The 21,765-nt window shown below is 33.3% G+C and overlaps 1 protein-coding gene across 3 annotated transcripts in view; it reads right to left on the minus strand.

Moving 5' to 3' along the window:
* SETD2 (SET domain containing 2, histone lysine methyltransferase) overlaps positions 1–21,765 on the minus strand; it is a 132,588-nt gene that overhangs the window by 18,294 nt on the left and 92,529 nt on the right. For 2 of the 3 annotated variants that reach the window (XM_031960600.1, XM_023497992.2), the window contains exons 15-18: positions 20,681–21,350; positions 11,206–11,340; positions 4,436–4,575; positions 2,030–2,141 (exon numbers count right to left, since the gene is read on the minus strand). In XM_031960600.1, the coding sequence (XP_031816460.1) occupies positions 2,030–2,141; positions 4,436–4,575; positions 11,206–11,340; positions 20,681–21,350 (1,057 nt within the window). Of the gene's footprint in view, positions 1–2,029; positions 2,142–4,435; positions 4,576–6,987; positions 7,092–11,205; positions 11,341–20,680; positions 21,351–21,765 lie in introns of those variants that run through there. The other variant, XM_031960621.1, reaches the window with a different exon arrangement.

The following is a 21,765-nucleotide window of genomic DNA, read 5'->3' on the forward strand; positions in this document are numbered from 1 at the left end:
TGAATATTAACGAATGCTCTTGTTCTATAAAAAATGACGAGCAGGCTGATTTTAGAAAAGCCTGGAAAGCATCAAGAACTGATGCTAGGAGCAGAACCAAGAGAACACTTGACACAGTAACACCAAAATAATGCAATGACTATGACAGACTTAGTTCTTCTCAACAACACACTGATCCAAGATAAGTTCAACAGAGCTGGGATAGAAAATGCCATCTGCATCTACAGAAAGAACTATGGAGAATGTATGTGGATAAAAAAGCATACTGTTTTCACCTTTTAATTTTTGCTTGCTTTTTCTCTTTTGTTCCGATTTTTCTTTTACAATATAATTAATATGAAAACATGTTCAAAATGAGTGTACATATATAACTTACATCAGATTTCTTGCTCTCTTGGGCTGGGGAGAGGTAAGTGAGGGAGAGAGAAAAAATTGTAGAGCTCAAAATCTTACAAAAATAAATGCTGAAAACCATCTTTACATGTATATGGAAACATAAAATATTATTTTTTAAAAGATAACAGTTAATTTAATAATTAACTATTAATTAATAATAACAGTTAATTCCTTGGAATTAAGTGACATCAAACTGCTTGCTTAGCCAGATATCTAAAAGAATAAGCTAAGGATAGTTCCAAACTTTTCACAAGGTAAAAATGAATCTGATCTAAAGAAGGATTATCAGATGATTTTTCATCATTATTATAAATTAGTTCATTTAGAACTATAATTTATAAATGAAAATGTATAACATTCTTTCAGCAATGTTGTATTCTGCACTACAAAAGGATTTACAGTTGGAATAAAAATTTTTTTTAAAATTTTATTTTATATGCATCATCAAACAATGTGAGTATTTAAATCCTATACCATGATAACAAATTAGCTAAACCTTTCTGAATGAGAATTGAAAATATCCTGTATTTTTTTATACATCTGAACCAACAATGTTGGTAAATTCCTCTCAAAGAAATTCCTCTTAAGCATCTTGGTTTTATATTTTTCTCTCTCTCTTCCCCAAATTATAATCAATAAAGCCCAAGAATACAGGTGGGGGAAAAAAAATTCTATTTTACTTCTAACTACCTTAAATAACGGCAGCTAACATGGTACATTACATAGAGCACTAGGCTTGAAATGAGAAAGATTCATGATGAATTAAAATCCAGTTTCAGACCCTTACTAGCTGTGTGACTCAAGCAAGTCACTTCACCCTGTTTATATCAGTTCCTCATCTGTAATGATCTGGAGGAGAAAATTGGCAAACCAGTTCAGTATCTTTGCCAAGAAAATCCCAAATAGGGCACTCAAAAATCATCAGATGTGAGTGAAGTGACTAAACAGAAAATTAAATAACTTTTGCCATACGAGTTATGCTTTGAATTTGAATCCAGGGAATACTGCAATACAACTGTACAATGGTAAAATGACCCAAGTGATTCAATTGAAATTGATCAAATCCCAGTTATTCTTAACTTGTTTTTTTGTCTCTCCAGCAAATGTAAATATATGGCAAAAGGGGGAAACCATTTTTAATGCTCAACAAAATTCAAATATAAGTTAGGAATTCAGATTCTCTTAATTTTTGTTTGACACTGTTTGACAAACAATATTTATTAGATGCATTACTTTGGGAGTAGAACTAAACAAAATAAAAACTTTAGTTTATTATCCTCCAGGTTATTTCATTCTGCATTGGTTATATCAGATGTATGGTGGGGAAGAAGAAATTTATTTTTTCTTGACTTTTCTTTTTGAAAAGGCATTTGGAGAGAGGGTGGTAGTGCACAAAATAGGATTCTAAGATTCCTTTTTTTTCTTCTTTAAATTATAAATTTACACATTTGTGAAGGTATTATATAACCAATTTAACTTAATTTCAGAACTGCAAAATGAAACAAGAGTGAATGAACATTGATTATAACTTTCAGATGAGAATATAGTTTAAAAAGAGTCCCAGCATGTTTTAAAGACAAGAACAGTGAAGGACTATTTGGAGTAGAAGGAGAAAAAGGGTCAGTCTCACCACCTTCATGGGGTTTTCATCATAAGTTGGTGTTCCCAGGTCCATTTCAGCTTCATGTTCAAGGTTAGCTTCATCTCCAGGGCTTTCCCAAGTAGGAGGATCCCACTGAGTTTGCCTGGGAAAAAAGCAACAGTTGAGAAGTGACAGTTTAGAGAAAAAGAAACGGGTCTAAAACCTAAGTGGTCTTCGGCAATAAATACAATTCAAAAAAATGTAGGGGGAAGCGGGGAACCAAAGAGAAAAATCAAAAATGATTATGTAGATTTGCTTATCAGCCTTTTAAGGCTAAAAATAAAACTGGTGGGCATTAGCTGGCTAATTGGAATGATCATACAATATTTATAGATAATCTACACCTTTAAGATCTTTTTGAAGGTTTGATTAAAATAAGCAAGATATAGATGCGTGGGGCCAAGAGCTCTTGCTCTGGTATTCTTCAGGTGTCCTTAGCTTACCTAAGAAATCAAATGCTCAGAAAAAGCCAGGTGCTTCAAGCAACTACTGTGGCATAAACATATAATTCCATCAGTGTTAATATATTTTCAGAATTGAAAAATTAAAAAAAGGCATGTTAGGGGTAAGCAGGAAGACCTAAGGGAGAGCAACTGGAAAAATTAAATCCAGAAAATATTTATACATGATATTTTGAAGACTAGCTCATATGTTACTTAGATATTAAAGATTTTTATTATTAAAATATTAAAGATTTTAAAGGTAAACAGGTGTTGCTCTGAATTTAACCACTTTTCATCTTTACCAAAAAAAGTTGCTATAATGAAAGATCAACTTTTTTTTTTTAAATCAGGACTTCAGAAAGTCAGTGAAACTAAGAGACAGATAAGAAGGAAGCATATGGGAAATTTGAGGAAGATGCCTGGAATTAAGAGATAGGAGTATTGTATGAAAGGAACAACAGGAAGGTCAGTCTTTCTGTATCACATGGTATGGGAAAGAGAGTAAAGTAGAATTACTAGACAAGTAGGAAGGGGCTAAATTATGAAAGGCTTTAAAGTCAAGGGAATTTCATATTTAATACTGGAGAAAACAAGGACCCAAAGAAGTTTACTGAATAGATTATCGCCAAAAGTTTAGATGTGAGTTGATAGCAACCTGTATCAATATGAAATACAGTTGCTTTTTGGATAGGAAGAGATTTTGGCTAAAATTATCAAGGCCACTGGCTACTTTAGATAAGTTTGCTACTGAGGTCAAGTAACTTAATACTGTTTTTTGTGTTTTTTTAAGAATATTCTCCCGAGACTTATGAAACCAAAGGTTGATTTCTTTATACTATAGATAACTTTCAATATCCAACAAAAATAGTTAACATTTTGAAAGCACATTAAGACATGCAAAACATTTTACTTTTATACATAATCAATCCTCAAAGTTCCTAGAAATTGGCACAAAAATAAAAAACATGAATGTTGATACAATAAATCTATGGAAAATAGGGAACTGTGTTCCCATGACTACCAAAAACGGTCATCTTTTGCTAAAAATTGCTGAAAATGCAATTTTTATACTTTTCTACATGTAAGTCTTTATAACAAAAAAATTCTGATAATATGGACCTTTCTCAACAAAGTAACAAATCATGAAATAACCCATAAAATCCAGCACACAAAATAAAAATAGCAACATGCAAAACATTTTTTTCCATTAATAATTCCCAAGAATTCTGTGCCTTTCTATTAATACCAACACCAACAACACTGATTTGAGGTAATACATTTTAAAAGACATGATGAAATCTATAGTGTTGTAAATACTGTACAGCAAACAAAATTCTTAAAATTAAAACATCTTTTAACCTGAATCTTAACTTCCACTGTCAGATGGCTGTGTGAAAGCATTGTATTGTACTTCACAGAAGGTGAATGGCACTGGAAATCATGAATGACACACCTGCTTGCAATAATCCATTAGTGATGTCTGCTTTGTGTATCTGTTGAGAGTTCTTAAAGATCTCAAAGGATGAGAACATAGCAGAATTTAATAGGCTACCAGCTACTCCACAAACATGTATGCAAGTGACTCATTTTTTTCCCAGTATAGTACATAGCGGCAAATGTGCATAACTGCTAATGTGAAAGTGAAAGTGAGGTTCTATTAAAATCACATGAATACTTGAAGTCACAAGCATTAAATATGAAAATATTGAGGACTGACTGTATTATTATCTCATTTGGTCAAGACACTGCTAGTTCCTGAACTACTTACTTGAACAAAAGTTTTTTCATTATGATTGGCTATGGTTTGCATTATGGCTAAAATTAGTTACCATTATTCTAGTTTGGCAGCTGAATAATGCCTAAGCAATGAAACATTAAGACCAAATCCTGCAACTGTTAACAACTAGCCACTTATCCAAGAAAACCTACAATGAAAGATCAAACATAATTTTACCTTGTGATGACATGGTAATAGTAGATCTTTCCTTCTGGATCACGGGCTGTTTTCCAATTGGGAGGCAAGACGATGGTTTTTGGTTTAGGAGGTGAAGGTGGTGGCAAATCCAGGAGGTTATTTGTCACAACTAACTCTGGCTAAAGAGAGCCAAAAGGAAATTTGTGATCAGTGAATATACCTCCTATCTGGTGAAATGGACAAAAATTTTAATATGAACCTTAACTTATTCAGGGGAACAATGTACCCTTATCTGAAAAAAGAATTCATAAAGGAATAGGGAAATCACTCTAGGTTTCTTTCTAAAATTTTATCAGCACTGAGTTATCAATACAATCACAGAATGTCAGAGCAGGGAATGACCTCAAAGGTAATCCAGCAAAACAAAGTCCTTTATAGTATATGTTAAAATGAGTTTCCAGTCTTTGCTTAGAGAACTCTAAGTGAAAAGGAATCTATTAATAATAGAGGCAGGTCATTTTTGGAAAGCTCTAATTGTGATAAAGCATTTTTTTCCAACCAAGTGAAAGTGGTCCCTTCAATTTTCACATATTGTTATTTTTCTCGCCTGCTCACCCAGATCAAGCAAAACAAGTATAATCCTTCTTCCACATTATGGCATTTTGAATATCAGAGGCTCTTCTCCAAGGAAATCAACAATAGAAATAAACATCTAATAACAAAATATTCATAACAGTATTAGTGGTGGCGGCTAATAGCAAGAAATGTGTCCACTAATATGAGAATGGATGAAAAAGCTATCATATGAATGCAATGGATTATTACTATGCATTAAGGACAAATATCACTAATTCAGAAAAACACGATTTGTGTAAATTTACACAGACCAAAATAAAGACAACCAAGATATACACTACAACAATGTGGATGAAAAGATGACCATGAACAAATTGAAATCTGTGGGGAAAAAACGAAGGTCTCAGACATAATGAAATCTCTCTTCTCCCCCACTCCATGAAGAGATATGAACATATACATATATTTTAAATTTTTATCACTTCTTCAGATTTTTTTGTTTAACTCTTGTGTGTGTGTGTGTTTTTTTTTAAGTAAGGGTTTAAAGGGTATTTGAAATGTCTGAAACATAAAATGCTTTATCTGAAAACAAGCAAAAGTTCCCAAGTAGTCTCTTCTCCAATATATGTGGTTGATTTTTTATATCATCTCTATATACCATTACCATCCTACACCTGTTCCCTTGCTTTTTGATGATCATTAGAACTGTCATCATAAAAAAAAAAATAGAGTAAATTAAAATAATCACTAAAAACAGGTAAGATTTAGAGACTTCACATGTCAGTCTTACATCTTACACATCTTTTATATATACATCTTATATTTCGTACACACACACACACACACCCCTTTTACTATCTTTTTCATAGGTGACTCCCAAATATACCTGCAAATCCAACCCGATTTTCTTGAGGAAGCAATTCTTAATTCTTCAAACCAAGGTTGATATCCACTACTTGTTGTCTTTCTACATCATTTAACTTTTATATACACTTTTTCCCATGAATTATCTCATGTATCCTTTAGTGCTGTTTTCCCAACTACAATAAACTCTATTAGGGGAAGGAGTCTAGAATTTCTTATCTCATTGCTTAGCAACGGGCCAAGAAAGCAGGTTTTCAGATTTGATTAAAATGCTGTACATAAAAACCATCATTTTTCCTGTATCCTTTCACATGCTGCATGGCACTATGTATTCTCACTGATTTGTACACCCCCAACAATGCAGCCAGTCACACACTGAAAGCAAACTTTATCCAAATCTTCCCACAGCTCTATTCAATATATAGAAAATAGGGTGGGGGAGAAGGGATAATAAGGAAGCTCTCCACAATTCTCTGGATTACAAACAGATTATGTATGTAGAAACTTAATTATTACTTCCTCTCTACATGCTAGTTTTTAATTATGTTTCTTTGATTATTCCAAAAGACCAGTCCTAAACAATGCATCAAACATACCATATTGCAACCTGCTCAAGCTCAATTTGTGCTTCTCCATTCCTCTGTAAAATGATCCTCAATTTTCATTCTTTTGAGACTAATACATAATACATTTTTATGTATTTACACTTATTTTATGTATTTATTATATTTTAAATGTATATTTTAATACATAACTAATAGGAAGAAGGAAGAAAGAAAGAGAAGAAGAAGAAGAATATACTTTTGTTTCAGAAAGAAGTTTGGGGTTAAAGAATTGTGCAAATTACCAAATGCAATGCAGCCCATCAGAATTCTCTATCTATTCAATACTGGGACCAGGTCATTATTTATTTGCATTGTGGGTCTAAGATAGATACACATGCACATGCACACAACAAGCTATATAGTTTGTATCATGATCAATATAACATGTTTTCTTTATGCCCTTGATTTAGCAATAGATTTACTTAATAACTAAACTATCTTGATTGATTAGTAATTTAATTAATGGTTTTAAAAGTTTTTAGTTACCAATCCCCAAAATACACACCAAAATTAAAAAATAAAAATAAAAAATCTGGGGGACCTCACCATTTATAGGGAATTGTCCTTTGACTGGGACTCTTATGATGGACATCCTCCATGAGAGTGGCAAACATTATGGACAAGTATAAACTCTTGCTTAATACTAGTAACTAAAGGAATAAAAAAAATTTTCTGTTACATCTTTTAAAAGAATGTTGTATGATTTGACACACGTATGGGAGATACCTTGTTGGAGGAGGGTCTAAGATTTTGTACTTAAAAGCATCAAATGCTTTTTTCCCCCCCGTCAAATAAAAATAGTGGGATCTTGTATTACCTACACCTTTCAGTTAAATATGTAAATATAAAGATGTCTTTTACTGTAAAACACCGTTCCCAAAAGACAATTTGTTGAGGAATATTCTCTATGAATGAATAAAAATAAGTGATAAACTAAGTATACAGCTCATTAACTGATCAAAAAGCATTTATTATGCATATACCATTTGCCAGACTTTGTTATAGGCAAAGAGGACAAAAACAAAATTATCCCTGCCTCAAGGTGTTGATATTTTCTATGGAGAAGACATGTACATAAATACAAAATACATGTAAGATAAGATTAGGGAGGGATGTCATTAGTAGTTGAGGGGAAGAGTGAAATCCTCAGGTATATGGTGCTTTTCCCAAGTCTTGAAACAAGTAAGATATTTTAAAAGGGAGCAAGGAGAGAGCAAATTTCAGAAATCAAGACATGGTTAGTAAAAAAAAACACAGGCAGAGATGGAAAACAGAATCTGTAAGCAATAAAAAGTAAGCCAATTTGGCTAATTTACAGAGGACAGAAATTGGGAAAATAAATGTGGAAAGGTAGTTTGGGGTCAGGTCATGAAGGGAATTTAAAAACCAGTAAGGCACTGACATTGTCAGACCTGTGCTTAACGAAAATCATTTTGGCAGGGTTTGGGAAACTGGAGTAAAAAAAAAAAAACATGAGGCATGGAAAACCAGAGAGACCATTGCAATCATTCAGGATAGAGATGATTAAGGGCCTGAACAAAACGAGATGGCCATGTGAGAAAGGGGACTAACATTCGAGATGAGGGAAGAGATAAGGAGAAATAATGTTAAGAAAATGAACTTGGAAGAAGGGAAGAATGCTACTATCTCTAATAGAAATAAGGAAGTGTGGGAGACAAGTTGAGTTTGGAATGTTCTCATCCAAAGCTAATTAGCTATAGAATAATGAAGTGCAGGGGAGAGACTAGGACCAGATTAATATAGATATGGGAGGCACTATTATTGAAACGATTATGATATCCATGGGAACCAATGGGAGAAGAAAGATTAGATTTGTTAAATTATTTAGTAAGAAATGTTTATCAAATTGATTTATATTAAGTGCTTACTAATGTTACAAGAACTGTTCTAAACTCTGGAGAAAAAAATAAATGTAAAAACATAGTCCGTGCACTCAAGGAATTCATATTCCACATTGAACAAAATATAAAAAAGGAACTGGAAAGCAGAAATAGTAGGGAGAGAGAAGGTAGATATCCAAGTGATAGAAAATAGACAGTTTAGAGAAATAGCGAACCAGGAATGAAAATCCTAACTGAAGATGCTTAAAATAGAATGGTTCCCAATGGACACTATTTAGCAAGTTGGCATAAGGGTAAGGGCATCCTTGGGAAGAGTAGGCAGTGAGTGTAAAGGTGAAGGAGACCAGGAAAATAAGCAGGAAGTACAGAATAAAAACAGGGTGAGAATAGGCCTAAAACAGATCTTTGGGGAATACTTATTGTTAGGAAATAAAATAAGAAGAGTATTCAACAGCGTTAAATCCAAGAGATAAATGAAGAATTAAAAAAAAAAAAGCCTATCATAAATGGCAATTAAGAGATCACTGGTTAAATTGAAGAAAACAGTTTGAATTGAGTAATGAAGTCAGATCGGAAAAAGTAGAGAAATGAGTAAGATGTACTTACTGCTTTTATTTTCAAATTGTTTTTGACAGAAATCTGGCTGAGGAGAGAAATAAAGGATAAATGCTTCAAATGGGATGCTGAAATTTGGTGAAGTCTTTTTTTAAATGACAAGGAGATATATTTGAAAGCAGCTGGAAGAAACCAATAGAAAGTTTGAAGAAGAGGTGATGGGGAAGGGGGGGCAGCAGTCTCTTGGAGAAGATAAGAGATGGGATCAAGATTTCATATAGCAGAGTTAGTGTCTTCATGAGAAGGGTCATCTTATTAAAGGAATAAAAGGAATAAAGAATAGGGGAAAACGGAATTTGAGATGAGGAGAATGGGAGGAGAGAGCTCATAGCAAATAAGTCTCTTACTTTCTCAGTCAATTATAAGACAAGGTCCAGCAATTATAATACTAGGTCAGAATAAAACAAATGTTTACTGAAGTTTATATTTAATTTAAGGTTGATAACAAATTTGTATTGAATTTAGAAGGTATGAGTTCTTTTCCAAAATACATGTGCAAAAGATGGATATTTTTGATCAACTTAAAAAATATACATAAATTGAGGATTTTTTTTTTCATGCTTTGGTATTTTCTACTCTTTTCAGATATTATGAAAGTTGCTTCCAGATGGAAATTCCTCTTTGTATACTTAATCTAATCCAGCTGCTTTTTAAATTTTGGTTTTTGTCAGTACCATTTTTACATATTTTTTTCCAGTTTTTTGTCCAATTATCCTTAACTTCACTTTCATTTTTAAATTTTCCTGCAATGACTTTTAAAATTAGGTCTTTTGTCAATATCAAACTTGGTTTTCTTCACACATTCCCAACATTTTGTAATAATGCTTAATCTTCCACTATCCTTCTACTGTAAGATTTCACAAATAAATGTATATTTTAACATGATATTTTCCTCTTGATAGCAATCTTACTTTACTTGACAAGGACTGTATAACTGTTAGTTTAGTAGTGAGATCATAAGTGATAAAAAAATAGATGCAACCAGAGTAGATAGTTTTTGGTAAAAGGATATGAGATATCCCAGAAAAAAGATATCAGATATAGATATCACAGTTTGAAAAGTTAGGTTTACTACAGAACTATACAGGACAGGAAGATCTAGGTCCAGTTATATCTTTACCGCAAAAAATAAGAGAGAGAGTAGGAAAGAAAGAGCTTGAATATGAGAGGACAAGGGAAGAAAACTATGGGCAGATATCTACCAGAGGGAATGGGATCACGGGTACAAGTAAAGGGGTTGGCCTTAGTGAGGAAGAGCACCTTTTCATTTCATCAGAGACTTAAAAAAGAAAAAAAGGGAGATGACATCAAGAGGTTTTTAAATGTAGAAAAGAGGAAGGAGCTCACAGTGAACAGCCTGTATTTTCTCAGTAGGGAAGAAACCTGCTGACAGGGTAGGGAAGATGTAACATCAAGAGGCTTGAAGTAATTGTTTTTAGATGCAAGATAAAAAAAAAAATTAGGAAAGGGTAAATTAACTGGCCTTCTACAATAGGGGAAAAATGGAAATTAGGATAAAAAATTAGGAATGACTAAGTACAATTGTGTGACTTTGTCCAGCTTCTTTTAGCTGTTTGGAAACAGCAGCAGAGAAGGAGTTGGTGGAAATAATCCAGAGATAGAATCCAAAGGTTAAGCCTGGAAAATAATAGCAAGGAATTAGAAGACAGCAGAGGTCTATAATATTCATCTAATTCAGGATGAAACCAAGGAAGAGAACAAAGTGAAGTCAGAGCAAAAGGTAAATAACCTAGTAAGATAATTTTGAAAGGGAGAAGAATGGCAGCTTAAGGTAAGGATGAACAATAAGGTCAGAAGAGTGAGGTAATAGGAAGAGGAGCTGTAAAGAAATTTCCTAATTCATAAACACAGAAGTACAATATTGTAGCTAATGGTGATTTGAAGAATGACATATTCACACTTGTCTCTTTAAAAAAACTCAACCTTCTTTCTCATTAAAATTAGGACTTGGGTTTTCAGAACTCTCTTTTTGAGTTTTCTCTCCCTCCAGCACCATTTTCCCTTGTAGAATTTAGATCACCAGATCCCATCTAAGAAATAAAAATGAACACAAGAATATTCTAAAAAATGGGATCAAAATCTGTACCAACAGACAGATAATGTGCTGGTGTCCCATCTCAATATGAAATATACTAAAGAAATGAAAATAGACAGAATGTACCTTGAGGACTACTTAAGAAATCTGTGAGAAACCAAAAGAAAAATTGGTAGAAAAACAAGTGAGCTGAAGTGAGAAAAAATTAAATACATGCAAAATATTTCTTACCTGTTGTAAGGATTGAGGCTGCCCTGTTGCTACTATTGTAGTTACTGCTGCTGCTGGCTGTACTACTACACCCTGTGGGTGAGCTGTAAATATCTGCTGCCCCTGGATGTATTGAAGTCCTGGTTGTGGGTAACTCTGTAACAGAAATAAAGAAAATGAAGCAGTGATAAACATTGTTAGTTCTAAGGTAATATAATTAAAATTTAAATGTGGCATCTTCTAACCAAGATAAAGTTCAGGTTATCACATTTTTAAATAAAGCTTTAAAATGTCTTCAAACTTTCTTGGCCTATTAATATTTATATTGGGAAACAAATAATAAGGGAATGTAGATTCCACAATTAAAGAAAAAAAAAAAAAGCACAATGAAGCCCAACATGAAATCATCTAATACTTTTAAAAACTTGTACTAAGTTTGAAAGAAAAAAATATAGTGTACTGCAGAGATAAAAAACTTTTCACCAAGGGTCATTTACGTTCCCAATACCAACTTGTTTGTTTCTCTCATAGAAGAGCATTTATAAAAGATGTTAATTAGCTGAGCTTCTCAACTATTTGGGTTCTAGACAAATGAAATTAATTCAATTTCAGAGATGAAGGAAATTCTATATTGCTTTTCATATTACTTTCCTAACCCTAGTCCTGTTTCTATCTTCCCAAAAAGATCAAAGGGTGTGAGTGAATCAGAGTGTGAAATTCTGTGGAAAGTTTCAACTCAGACAATCTCAGAAACCAAAGATTGAAAATAACCTTGTCAGTCATTTAAGTACTATTTTATCGCTAATATGGGATTCCTTCTTTTCTCTCCCCCCACTTTTTAAAAAGACTGGGTCTTCCCATCTTGCATATGCTAGAAATACAGGATACTTACAGGTCCAAACCTATCACTAATCAGCATGAAAATGTTTTGACCTGCTCTGTTTCTAACTTAGGGCATTTAACCTCTACTTAGGTAACCAAATGTCTTTTGCTCCTGAGAATTCTCCATATAAATGTTGAAATTTAAGTGTGGATACCAAATCTGCATAGCCTAGTGCTGCTCAGAAGTGCTAAACTCAAACAGTGCTGAACAGTCTCAGCTTCTCCAGTAACTGGAATTAGTTATTTTGTTATTATATGCAGCAATCTTTTTTCTATAGTAAGCTTAAAAGATGATCGATCAATCTCTGCTTGAGTACTTCTTAAGAATTCTTTAATTTTTAAGGCAGCTCATTCTATTATTTGAATTGTTAGAGGAAATTTTTAAATTGAGTCTCTCACTTTTACCCATCTGAATAAATTCTGCATGTCAAAGCTTACTATAAAGATATCTTTTCAAGGTCTAACCTTTCTTTCATATATTACGCATTTATATATTTGAAAAAATGCTATCTTTTTTCCCCTAATTCAACGTTCTATTGAAGCTGGTTTCTTGGTTATACCATGTCAGAAAGAGATGGAAGAAATAAAAATGGCCGTCTTCCAAATGCAGTCTCCTTGCATTTGATCAGTAACTATCAAAAAAGCAAGTACTAGGTAGTTTTTAAGAGCCCCAACAACTAACTTAACTGCTAAGTTAAATAATTAACTACTGGTATTCTAAACCAAATTCTTTAACTGTGATCAGACAGATAATCTTCTAGAGTAATAGCATCATTTCAAATAACATTCTCAATATAAATGAAACTAGAAGATAAAGAATTTGAAGCTAAATGCATGGCTATCTCAAGTCTTTGGAGGAGAAAATAAAGGAGTTGATTTACATGTTAAAGTACAAAAAAACCCCAAACAAACCCATTTCATGTATATGCAAAAAGACCACTTCTGTTATATCTGAAACTATATAACATTCTATAACAGAAGATAAAGAGGAAGAGAAATTCTACTCACTCAATACATTCCAAATAAATGCAAGACATCTTCTGATACTTGATAGCATTAATACAAAGGTGAGCATACAGGAAGATAGCAAAAACATGTCTGACAATAAGATTAGGGAACAGGACACAGCAGGGTTTAAAAGCTTATATAGGAAAGAGAAGTCACAAGCCTATGCAACATGAATCTCTGGTTTAAAAAAGGAGCCTGGAGACACTGTATATGGTAAACATCAACTAAAGAAAAACAATATATTATTATTTCTAATTAGCATCACAAAAAAATGAACTATACCCAAATAGGAATAAAACAATTGGTCATGAATTTCGGAATCATTTCCTAATCATCTATATAGGTATAGTCAGGCCATTGACTAAAATCAATACTAAACTAGAAGTAAACAGCAAACGAGTCTAACAACTCCAATTTCACCTATTTATAAGAACTACTGGTGCTTTATCAACTTCTTCCTGGATGTCAGGCACCATGCTAAGCATTTCCACAAATATCTCATTTGCTTCTCACAATTGTCTGGAGAGATAGATACTATTATTATTCTCATTTTATAGTTGAGGAGATTGTGGCAGAGGTTAAACAACTAATCCACACAACTAATAAGAGTCTGAGGCCATATTTGAGTTCACGTTTGATCTTCCTGACTGCAGGCCCAGCACTCTATCTGCCACCTGCTGCCTGCCTGCTTCACTACTGCCAAACAGGCATGCTCATATCTCCTCTCATTTTCAAAAAGACCCTCACTTGATTTATACCATACCTTTCTTCATTTTTGTGGGTAGAGTCCTTGAAAAATTATCTTATCCATCCAAAACTTTTTCCAAAGTACCTCTACAATCTCTTAATTGCCAATTGGATTTGGCCATCTCAATTGCCATTCTTCTTAACCCCTCTGGAAGAGGATATCTTTGACTCAATATTTTCTTCTCTCTAGATTCCTGTGACACTTTCTTTTTCTACTTTTCTGATAGCTTCTTCTCAGTCTCCTTTACTTGATAGTCATTCAAGTCACCTCCAATTAATTGGAGATTACAAGGTTCTGTCCTGGACTCTTCCACACTATTTTGCTTGATGAACTCATCAGCTTTCATAGATTCAACTACCACCTCCCTGCTGCTGATCACTAAATCTACTTACACACATAAGGCATTTAATTCTAACCTCTTTACTGATCTCCAATCTTCTATCTCCAATTGCTCATTGGATATAACAAGACCTGTGGACACTAAACTCAACACATCCAAAACTGACCTCATTACCTCTCCCTTTACTGTGAAGAACATCACCCTTAGCCCAATCACTTAGGCTTGCAAATTCTGCACCTTCTCTCATCTCTCATATCCAATCTATTGCCAAAGTCTGTTCACCTTACCAGCTTAGTTTCACGTGTACCCCCTGCTTTCCTCTGATCCTGCCAGGCACTTAGTGCTGGCCCTCAGTATCTCCCAACTGGATTTCTACAACAGCTTATTGGCTAGTCTGCCTGTCCCAAGTCTTGTCTCCATTCCAGTCCATCTTCCATTCAGCTAATAAAGGACTAACAGTATTACAGCCTTTTACTTAGTAAATTCCAGTGGTTCCCTGTCTTCCAGAATTAAATGCAGAAAACCCACCATAACTTGCCCTGACTACCCGCCCATTCTTCCTACATCTTATACCACCAACACTGGCCTTACTGCCCCTTAAACAGCACACACCATCTCCCAACTCCCAAGGCTATCTTCCAAGGCCATCCTTCATGCTTAGCATCCTTTCCCTGCTTGTCTCCACCTCTTAGCTTCCTTTAAGTTTTAACCAAAATATAACCTTCTACAGAAGAGCTTTCCTGTCCCTCCTTAATCCTAGTGCTTCCTTTCTGTTGGCCATTTCCAGTAAATATTGTACACAACTAGTTTGTACATGATTGCTTGCATGCTGCCTCCAACTGTTATTCTGTGAATTCCTTCAGAGCAGAGACTGTCTTTTACCTTTGTATCCCCAGCACTTAGCATAATGCCTGGCACATGATTAGCATTTAATTCTTAATGAGAGACTGATTTATCATTCCCTAGGAAATAGCATAAATAGTATAAAAATGGCCATAAGAGAGCCCCAAATGGCCTAGAAACAATCTCATTTGGCAATTATCTTCTTAAAGTAGGATAAGGAGAAAAGGGTAACACATAAGAAGAGATCTTTGTGTGTGGTCTGTAAACTTTAAAAGCTCTTGTGCACATGTACATATACATATACATACACAGATAAGATATCTATTTCAATGTAAAAGACTTCTGCATATCTTTTGGATATTCTTTTGTGTGTGTGTGTATGTGTGTGTGTGTGTGTGTGTGTCTGTCTCTATTTGCTTTATAATCTAAAAACATTATTCTGAGGAGGGGTTTCACAGGCTTTTACAAGACTGCCAAGGAGGTCCATGGCACAAGCAAGTTGAAGAACCCCCGATTTAGGATGTGAAATCATTTGAAAAACGTTACAATATCTTCTGATAAAGCAAAAAGTTAGAGAAAACCAATTTTTTTCTGAAAATTGAGTGAGCAATTAAGCCAAACTCTACCAATGTATAGGATAGAACTGAGAAAAACAGTGTATAAATATTAAAAAGGATTATTGAGGTCACTATAAGAAGCTATCCAAATTAATGATTAAGGAACTATGACTGGATATTTCCAGACAAGAAAATAGAAATGTCATTAAATAAGCTAGGTAAGAAGACATAGCTGGGTTAGTTCAGAATACAGAGAAAATAAATGCTAAAACTGACTTTTAAATCCCTGAGGCAGCAATTTCTTAAGTTATATGTCTGAAGAATTCATAATCTCTAAAGAATTAAATATGTGAGCCACCCAAAGGAAAAGAGAAACATACTGAACATGTCTTGGCTTTAGCATACTACCACAGATTAATTGCTCTAATAGTAACATGAAAAACGTTATTCAAGAAATAAGTTCCTTCCTTAGCTTTCTCAGCAATGTGGTGATACAAGACTTTCCATTTCCAATAGACTTTGGATGGAAAATGTTTGAGAACTATGGAGATTGAATATGGATTGAAACAATATTTTCACTTTTGTTTGATTTTTGATTTTTCTTGTACAAGGTGACAAATATAAAAATATATCTAAAAGAACTGTACATGTATAATCTATATCATATATAATGCTATAATATACATGTATAATCTATATTATATATAATGCTATCTTGGGAAAAGGGAAGGCAAAAGGAGGGAGAAAAAAAATTTTAACACAAAATCTTAACAAAAATGAATGCTGAAAACTACCTTTACATGTGTATGGAAAAATAAAAAATAAATCTGTTCTTCAAAAATTTTTTTATTATTTTGTCTAGCTCTATAAACTATGATTGGCATAGAATGAAACCATTAGTTTAGGTAGCATGACAACTTATTATACTGGAACAGTCCAGCCATAGTACTGAATATCCTTAAGGCCTTCTTTATTTCATTAATGATTGCTTTGCAATTCTTTTTATTATCATGCTTTCCAGATATTTTATGCATTTTGTAATTCTTAAAAAATTGGAATTTCTTATTTTTTTACTCTTTTATTATTATTACCACTCAGAACCATTATTATTTTTGTAGGGTTTATTCTGTATCCTGAAACTTCATTCTAAATTATCTCAATTATAAAATCCAATAACAGTTACATGTTTTTTATTTTCCTTTCAGCTTGTCTTTATTTTCTCATCTTACTACATATTAATACTTCTGGAACTACAGATATTTTGGGGGAAAATAGAGGGGATTCTTAATTCTTGCATTTACTTGCAAATCTGAGAGAATATAGCTAGAACGTTAATAATGCAAGTGATAGTGATATAAAGGAGGTAGTTTTAAATAGAAATTGTGCTGCTGCATGACCCACATGATCACTTATCATTCAATAAATATTTGAGTATTTCCTATGTGAAACTATTTCTTTGATAGTGAGCAAAGAAAAGTAAAACAATCTTTATCCTCATGAAGATTTGCTTCAGTCTCTTCATGCAATGGCTTTTTTCTTGCCATACTTGCAGCTAGTTACACTTAGCTTGTTTTCCACAACTCTTAAAAAAATTTTTTAGCTCTAGTTTGTCTCTTAAAAAGTTGGAGTTTCCTAATGATAAAGAGGTTTTAGATATATCCTTTTTTATATTAAAAATGATGATTCTAAGCTTACTTTTAATATAAATAAGTGCTAGACTTTAATAAAAAAAATATTTAATCTATTGATAGTGGTTTGAATTTGTATTTCCAATGTGATTATAAATTTTTTTAGTCTTGAAAAATTCTTGCCCTCTTGGCATAAATCTAACTTGGACTTAGTGATAAGTCATCAAAAAAGCAAGGAGATAAATTTATTGACTGAGGAAAAAAAATCAAAATACATTCAGGGTAAAATAAGATCTAGATGTAGAAGAAAAATAATGAAATTTTAAAAGTAAGGAGAAAGGGTAAAAAACAGTTATTTTGTAAGTTACAAGATGATCCACTTTTTCCACTGACAACCCCATTTCACCCGAGAAGTTTTCATGTGACCCTGGGTATATAGGATATTAAGTAAGTCTCTAATTCTAACACTTACTGATAATAAATCATAATTTCATGACTCCCACATTCAGTTATGAGACCCCAAATATAGTCACAAACCAAGAAGCTAGGCATAGATAAGGACAAGTTGGAAATAAACTCAATAAACCCAGTGTTCAATAAATTTGACAATATAAATTACCTGGGAAAAGTTTTTATTTCATAAAAACTCCTGGAAAAAAAGAATGCAGTTTGTTCAGAACTTATGTTCTGAACAGAAATTATGTTCAAACCAACATTTACAAAACAAAATGAACTCAAAATGATTATGTGACCTGAATATCAAAGAATATGCCATAAAAACATAGCAGAATACTAGAATAGATAAACCTTTCCCATTTAGGACTGAAGGATAGAGAAGAGTTCTTAATTCAACAAGTATGACTAATACTTGCTATTGCACCAAAGCCTGATTCAATTAGGATAAAGAAATGTTATTTGGCGAAAATGTTTGGATCATGTCTCCAATAAGGATCTTACATCTAAGAAATGAAAACATAGGCCATTAGTATGAATATTAAGACTATAGCTATTTTTGAAAAGAGTCAAAGGACATGAACAAACAGCTCTTAAAAAGTAAAATTGAAAACTATTATTGTTCATAAAGATGGCTTTAAATAAAAAAATAACATAATATATAGCATTTATGTAGTTTTAAAAGCCTGTAGAGCATTTTATGTATATCTCATTTCATCTTCATAATAATGCTGTGAAGTAGGTATTATTATTTGCATTTTTCAGATAAAGAAACTAAGACTCAGAGAGATAAGATAACTTCCCCAGGATCACAACTTAAATCCAGATCTTTCTAACTCCAACTCTAGCATTCTCCACCCACAGTGCCACTTAGCTTCCTTACAGGAAATGCTCAAACTCTGGACCATCAAATTGGCAAAGTCTGACAAAAGACAGGAAAATCATTCTGAAAACATAACTTTTAAGTTATGCTAACAAAATGACTAAATGTTCAATCATTAGTTTGTAATATCTATGTTCCTCCCTAGCCTGTAAAGCAAAGAATTTATATTGAGTATCTCAGGGGAAAAAAACCAAAACTAACTAGCTAAAAACAAAAACAAACAATTTTTTAAAAAAATTCCAACGCGGCAATTTTGTAGTGGCAAAGATTCAGAAATAAAGTAGATGTCTACCACTGGAAGATGGCTAAACAAGTAAAAATAAGCAAATGGAATATTACTGTGTCTTAGGAAATGATCAATAAGAATTCAAACAAACACAATAAGCATGAGAACAACTGTAGAGTGAAGTAAACAACTAGCAACAATGTCAGTGCAAATAAAATCAAAATCAAATGCTATGAAATTATGCTAGTATGGAATAGATGATGTGTTAACTGATTTTCCTGAACTGCTTTTTTTCTCTTTTTTTATTTTCAGTTATGAAAGATGGCTTTCTATAGGGATAGAACAAGGAAAATGCATGGAAATCAAGATAAGATAAAAAACAAAAACATAGCAAAAAAAAAAAAAAAAAAAGAAAGAAAGAAAGAAAAAAATTTCAGATATGCTAAAGGACATTCCATAAAATACTCCCTTCTGCCCAGTTATAAACAGATTTGGGTACAGGTTCAATTAATGTCCACTCTGCTCAACTGAGATGACCTAAAAACAAAGAAAGCAAAGATTTTCTTATGCCTGAATCCCTTCCATTATACTTAGTGGTTTAGTGTATGTGTGTGTGTATATATATATATATCTCCTCAGGTAAATTACAGATAGGATAAACTGGGTCTAACCCGACTTACACATGGTCAAGTATGAGGGACTGGCAGGGGATAGGAAAAAAGTAAGATTTAAGATTTGTTAAATGGTATTAACAGCTAACTCTGAAAGAACTCTTTTCACCTACTGGAATGATGAAACTGGATTCTATTTTTATAGACAAAAATAAAACAGAAATGTCATCTGTTTAGAACCACCACTGTTATATGCCTTCCCTAAGTTACATAGAAGTATAGTTGCAGGTCCACAATACTACCAAGACTCTAATTATCTACATGGACTTTTGTTTAAGTCCTTTGGCATCTTTGGGCCTCATACAGATATGTTCTTATTTATATAATGAGGGGATTAGCCTAAGTGATGATCTCTCTAAAATTCCTTCATGCTCTAATTTATATTATATGACTACACTCAAGATTCAACCATCTTCAACAGTATTCAACAGAATATACAGAGAATGGTTCCCTCCCACCCCCCCACCCCCATATGAACACCCCCACCTGTACGAGTAGATAGACACTCAAATGTGTCAAGAAACAATTTATAGTCTACGAAATTTCAAATAGGACATGACAAATAGTATAAAAAGGAAGAAATAACAAAAACAAATCTACTTAGAGACCTAATTAGTACACTACAGTAAGGTAAAAAATTTTAAATACCAATAAATAGTTATTTATTGTAAGACGACATAAGAGATACTGCAAAAATTACTCAAACACTGGATAAAATGAATAATCTTCTAAGTCATTTTTGATTCAGAATAGTCCTAATACCAACTCAATGAATCTATTTAGATGTTAAAAACAAATCGTCAAGAATACAACTAGTTTTTTTTGAGGTCATCTCCTCTCCCTTACCCCAAAATTTATTCAAAGGTACAAGACCATCATATATCATGAACTCTAATATTTTACTTTTGTAAAGGAGTTTGGGCATATAAGATCATGTGCTAATTCCCATATTGAGAAGTATACAAGATGGCACAAAAATAATGGGCACAAAATATGAATAAGATGAAGACAACAGGAAAAGTAAATTACCCTTTAAACATATTGTAATTAAGATACCAAGTTCTCAATTACAATAGTTAATAGCTATCCCTTTGAAAAGATCTGAGGATGTAAAAACAACATAACAGAAAAAAATGGAGAGGATAAAAATTTAAAATTCTAATCCAATTCCACTTTTATTGTACAAAAAGTCTTTTGCACAATGACTAACATGATAAACAGAATACAAAGACAAATTGATTTTGTAAAGTAAGTTACCTGTACAATTGGTGGAGTCGTTTGAGAATAAGGTGGTGTCACACCGTAGACAGTCTGACATGTCTGACCCTGGTAATATATAGCTGTTTGAGATTGTGCAGGTGAATATGGCTGCTGCACAGGGACAGTTTGTTGATTAGAATCCCAAACACTATAACTTTGTCCCTGTACAGGACCTGGGGCAGGTACTGGCAAAACAGCCACATTAGGTTCCTGATGAACAACGGCTTCATTCTGTGCTACGTACTGTGAAGTTGAAACCTCCATTGGTGTTGCTACATGTTGCACTACTGGAACTGGTTGAGGAGTAGCAAGGCTTGGTTCTACTGAGTGTCCCAAAGTCTGGGTATGTTCATAGGTGGCAGGAGAACACATAGGGTCCATGCTAGGTGTGGGTAATAGCACCTTCCCAGCATTAGGATTGCTAGGATCCACATAAGCCTGCATGGGATAACCAGGAGGGTAACCAACAAAGCTATGGTGAGGAGCACTATAGCCTAAAGATTCATAAGGAAGGGGGGAAGTCATCCCAAGGTTCTGCATCTGCTGCTGCTGTTTCTGAGCCTCCCGCTGGGCTACCTCCTGTTCAAAGAGCTTCCGGCGCTCTTCGGTAGAAAGCTTATTACGGTCCTTAAGGCGCACTTTTTTCTTAGAAGTGGGCGTATCATATCTAAAAATGAAGATTAAAAACATCAGGAAAAGATTAATCCATTTTTTTTTAAATGTTAAAGCACTTTAAAACGGCTCATAGTCTATATTCTCCAAAAGTATATATCTCTTCATTTCTTGGATCTTGGAATGTGGCCTCTAAAACATGCCTCAGACTCCATTTACCTTCCCCTAATCCTGCCACTCCTTTCAAGATTATCACCCTATACCTTTGCTTCCTTTTACAATCAAATCCCTAGAAAACCAATCTAAATTGTACCTGCTCCCTTCACATTTTGCAGTCACTTCAACTCTTTGTAATATGGTTTTCAACTTCAATCATATGACATACCATTTTCTTCAAGGCTATCAACAATTTTTCAATAAACTGAAGATTTACAGTATTTTTAAAATCTCCATATTGTATTATTTGTCAA

Source organism: Sarcophilus harrisii, chromosome 1 (genome assembly GCF_902635505.1).
Source record: "Sarcophilus harrisii chromosome 1, mSarHar1.11, whole genome shotgun sequence".
Classification (NCBI taxonomy): Eukaryota; Metazoa; Chordata; class Mammalia; order Dasyuromorphia; family Dasyuridae; genus Sarcophilus; species Sarcophilus harrisii.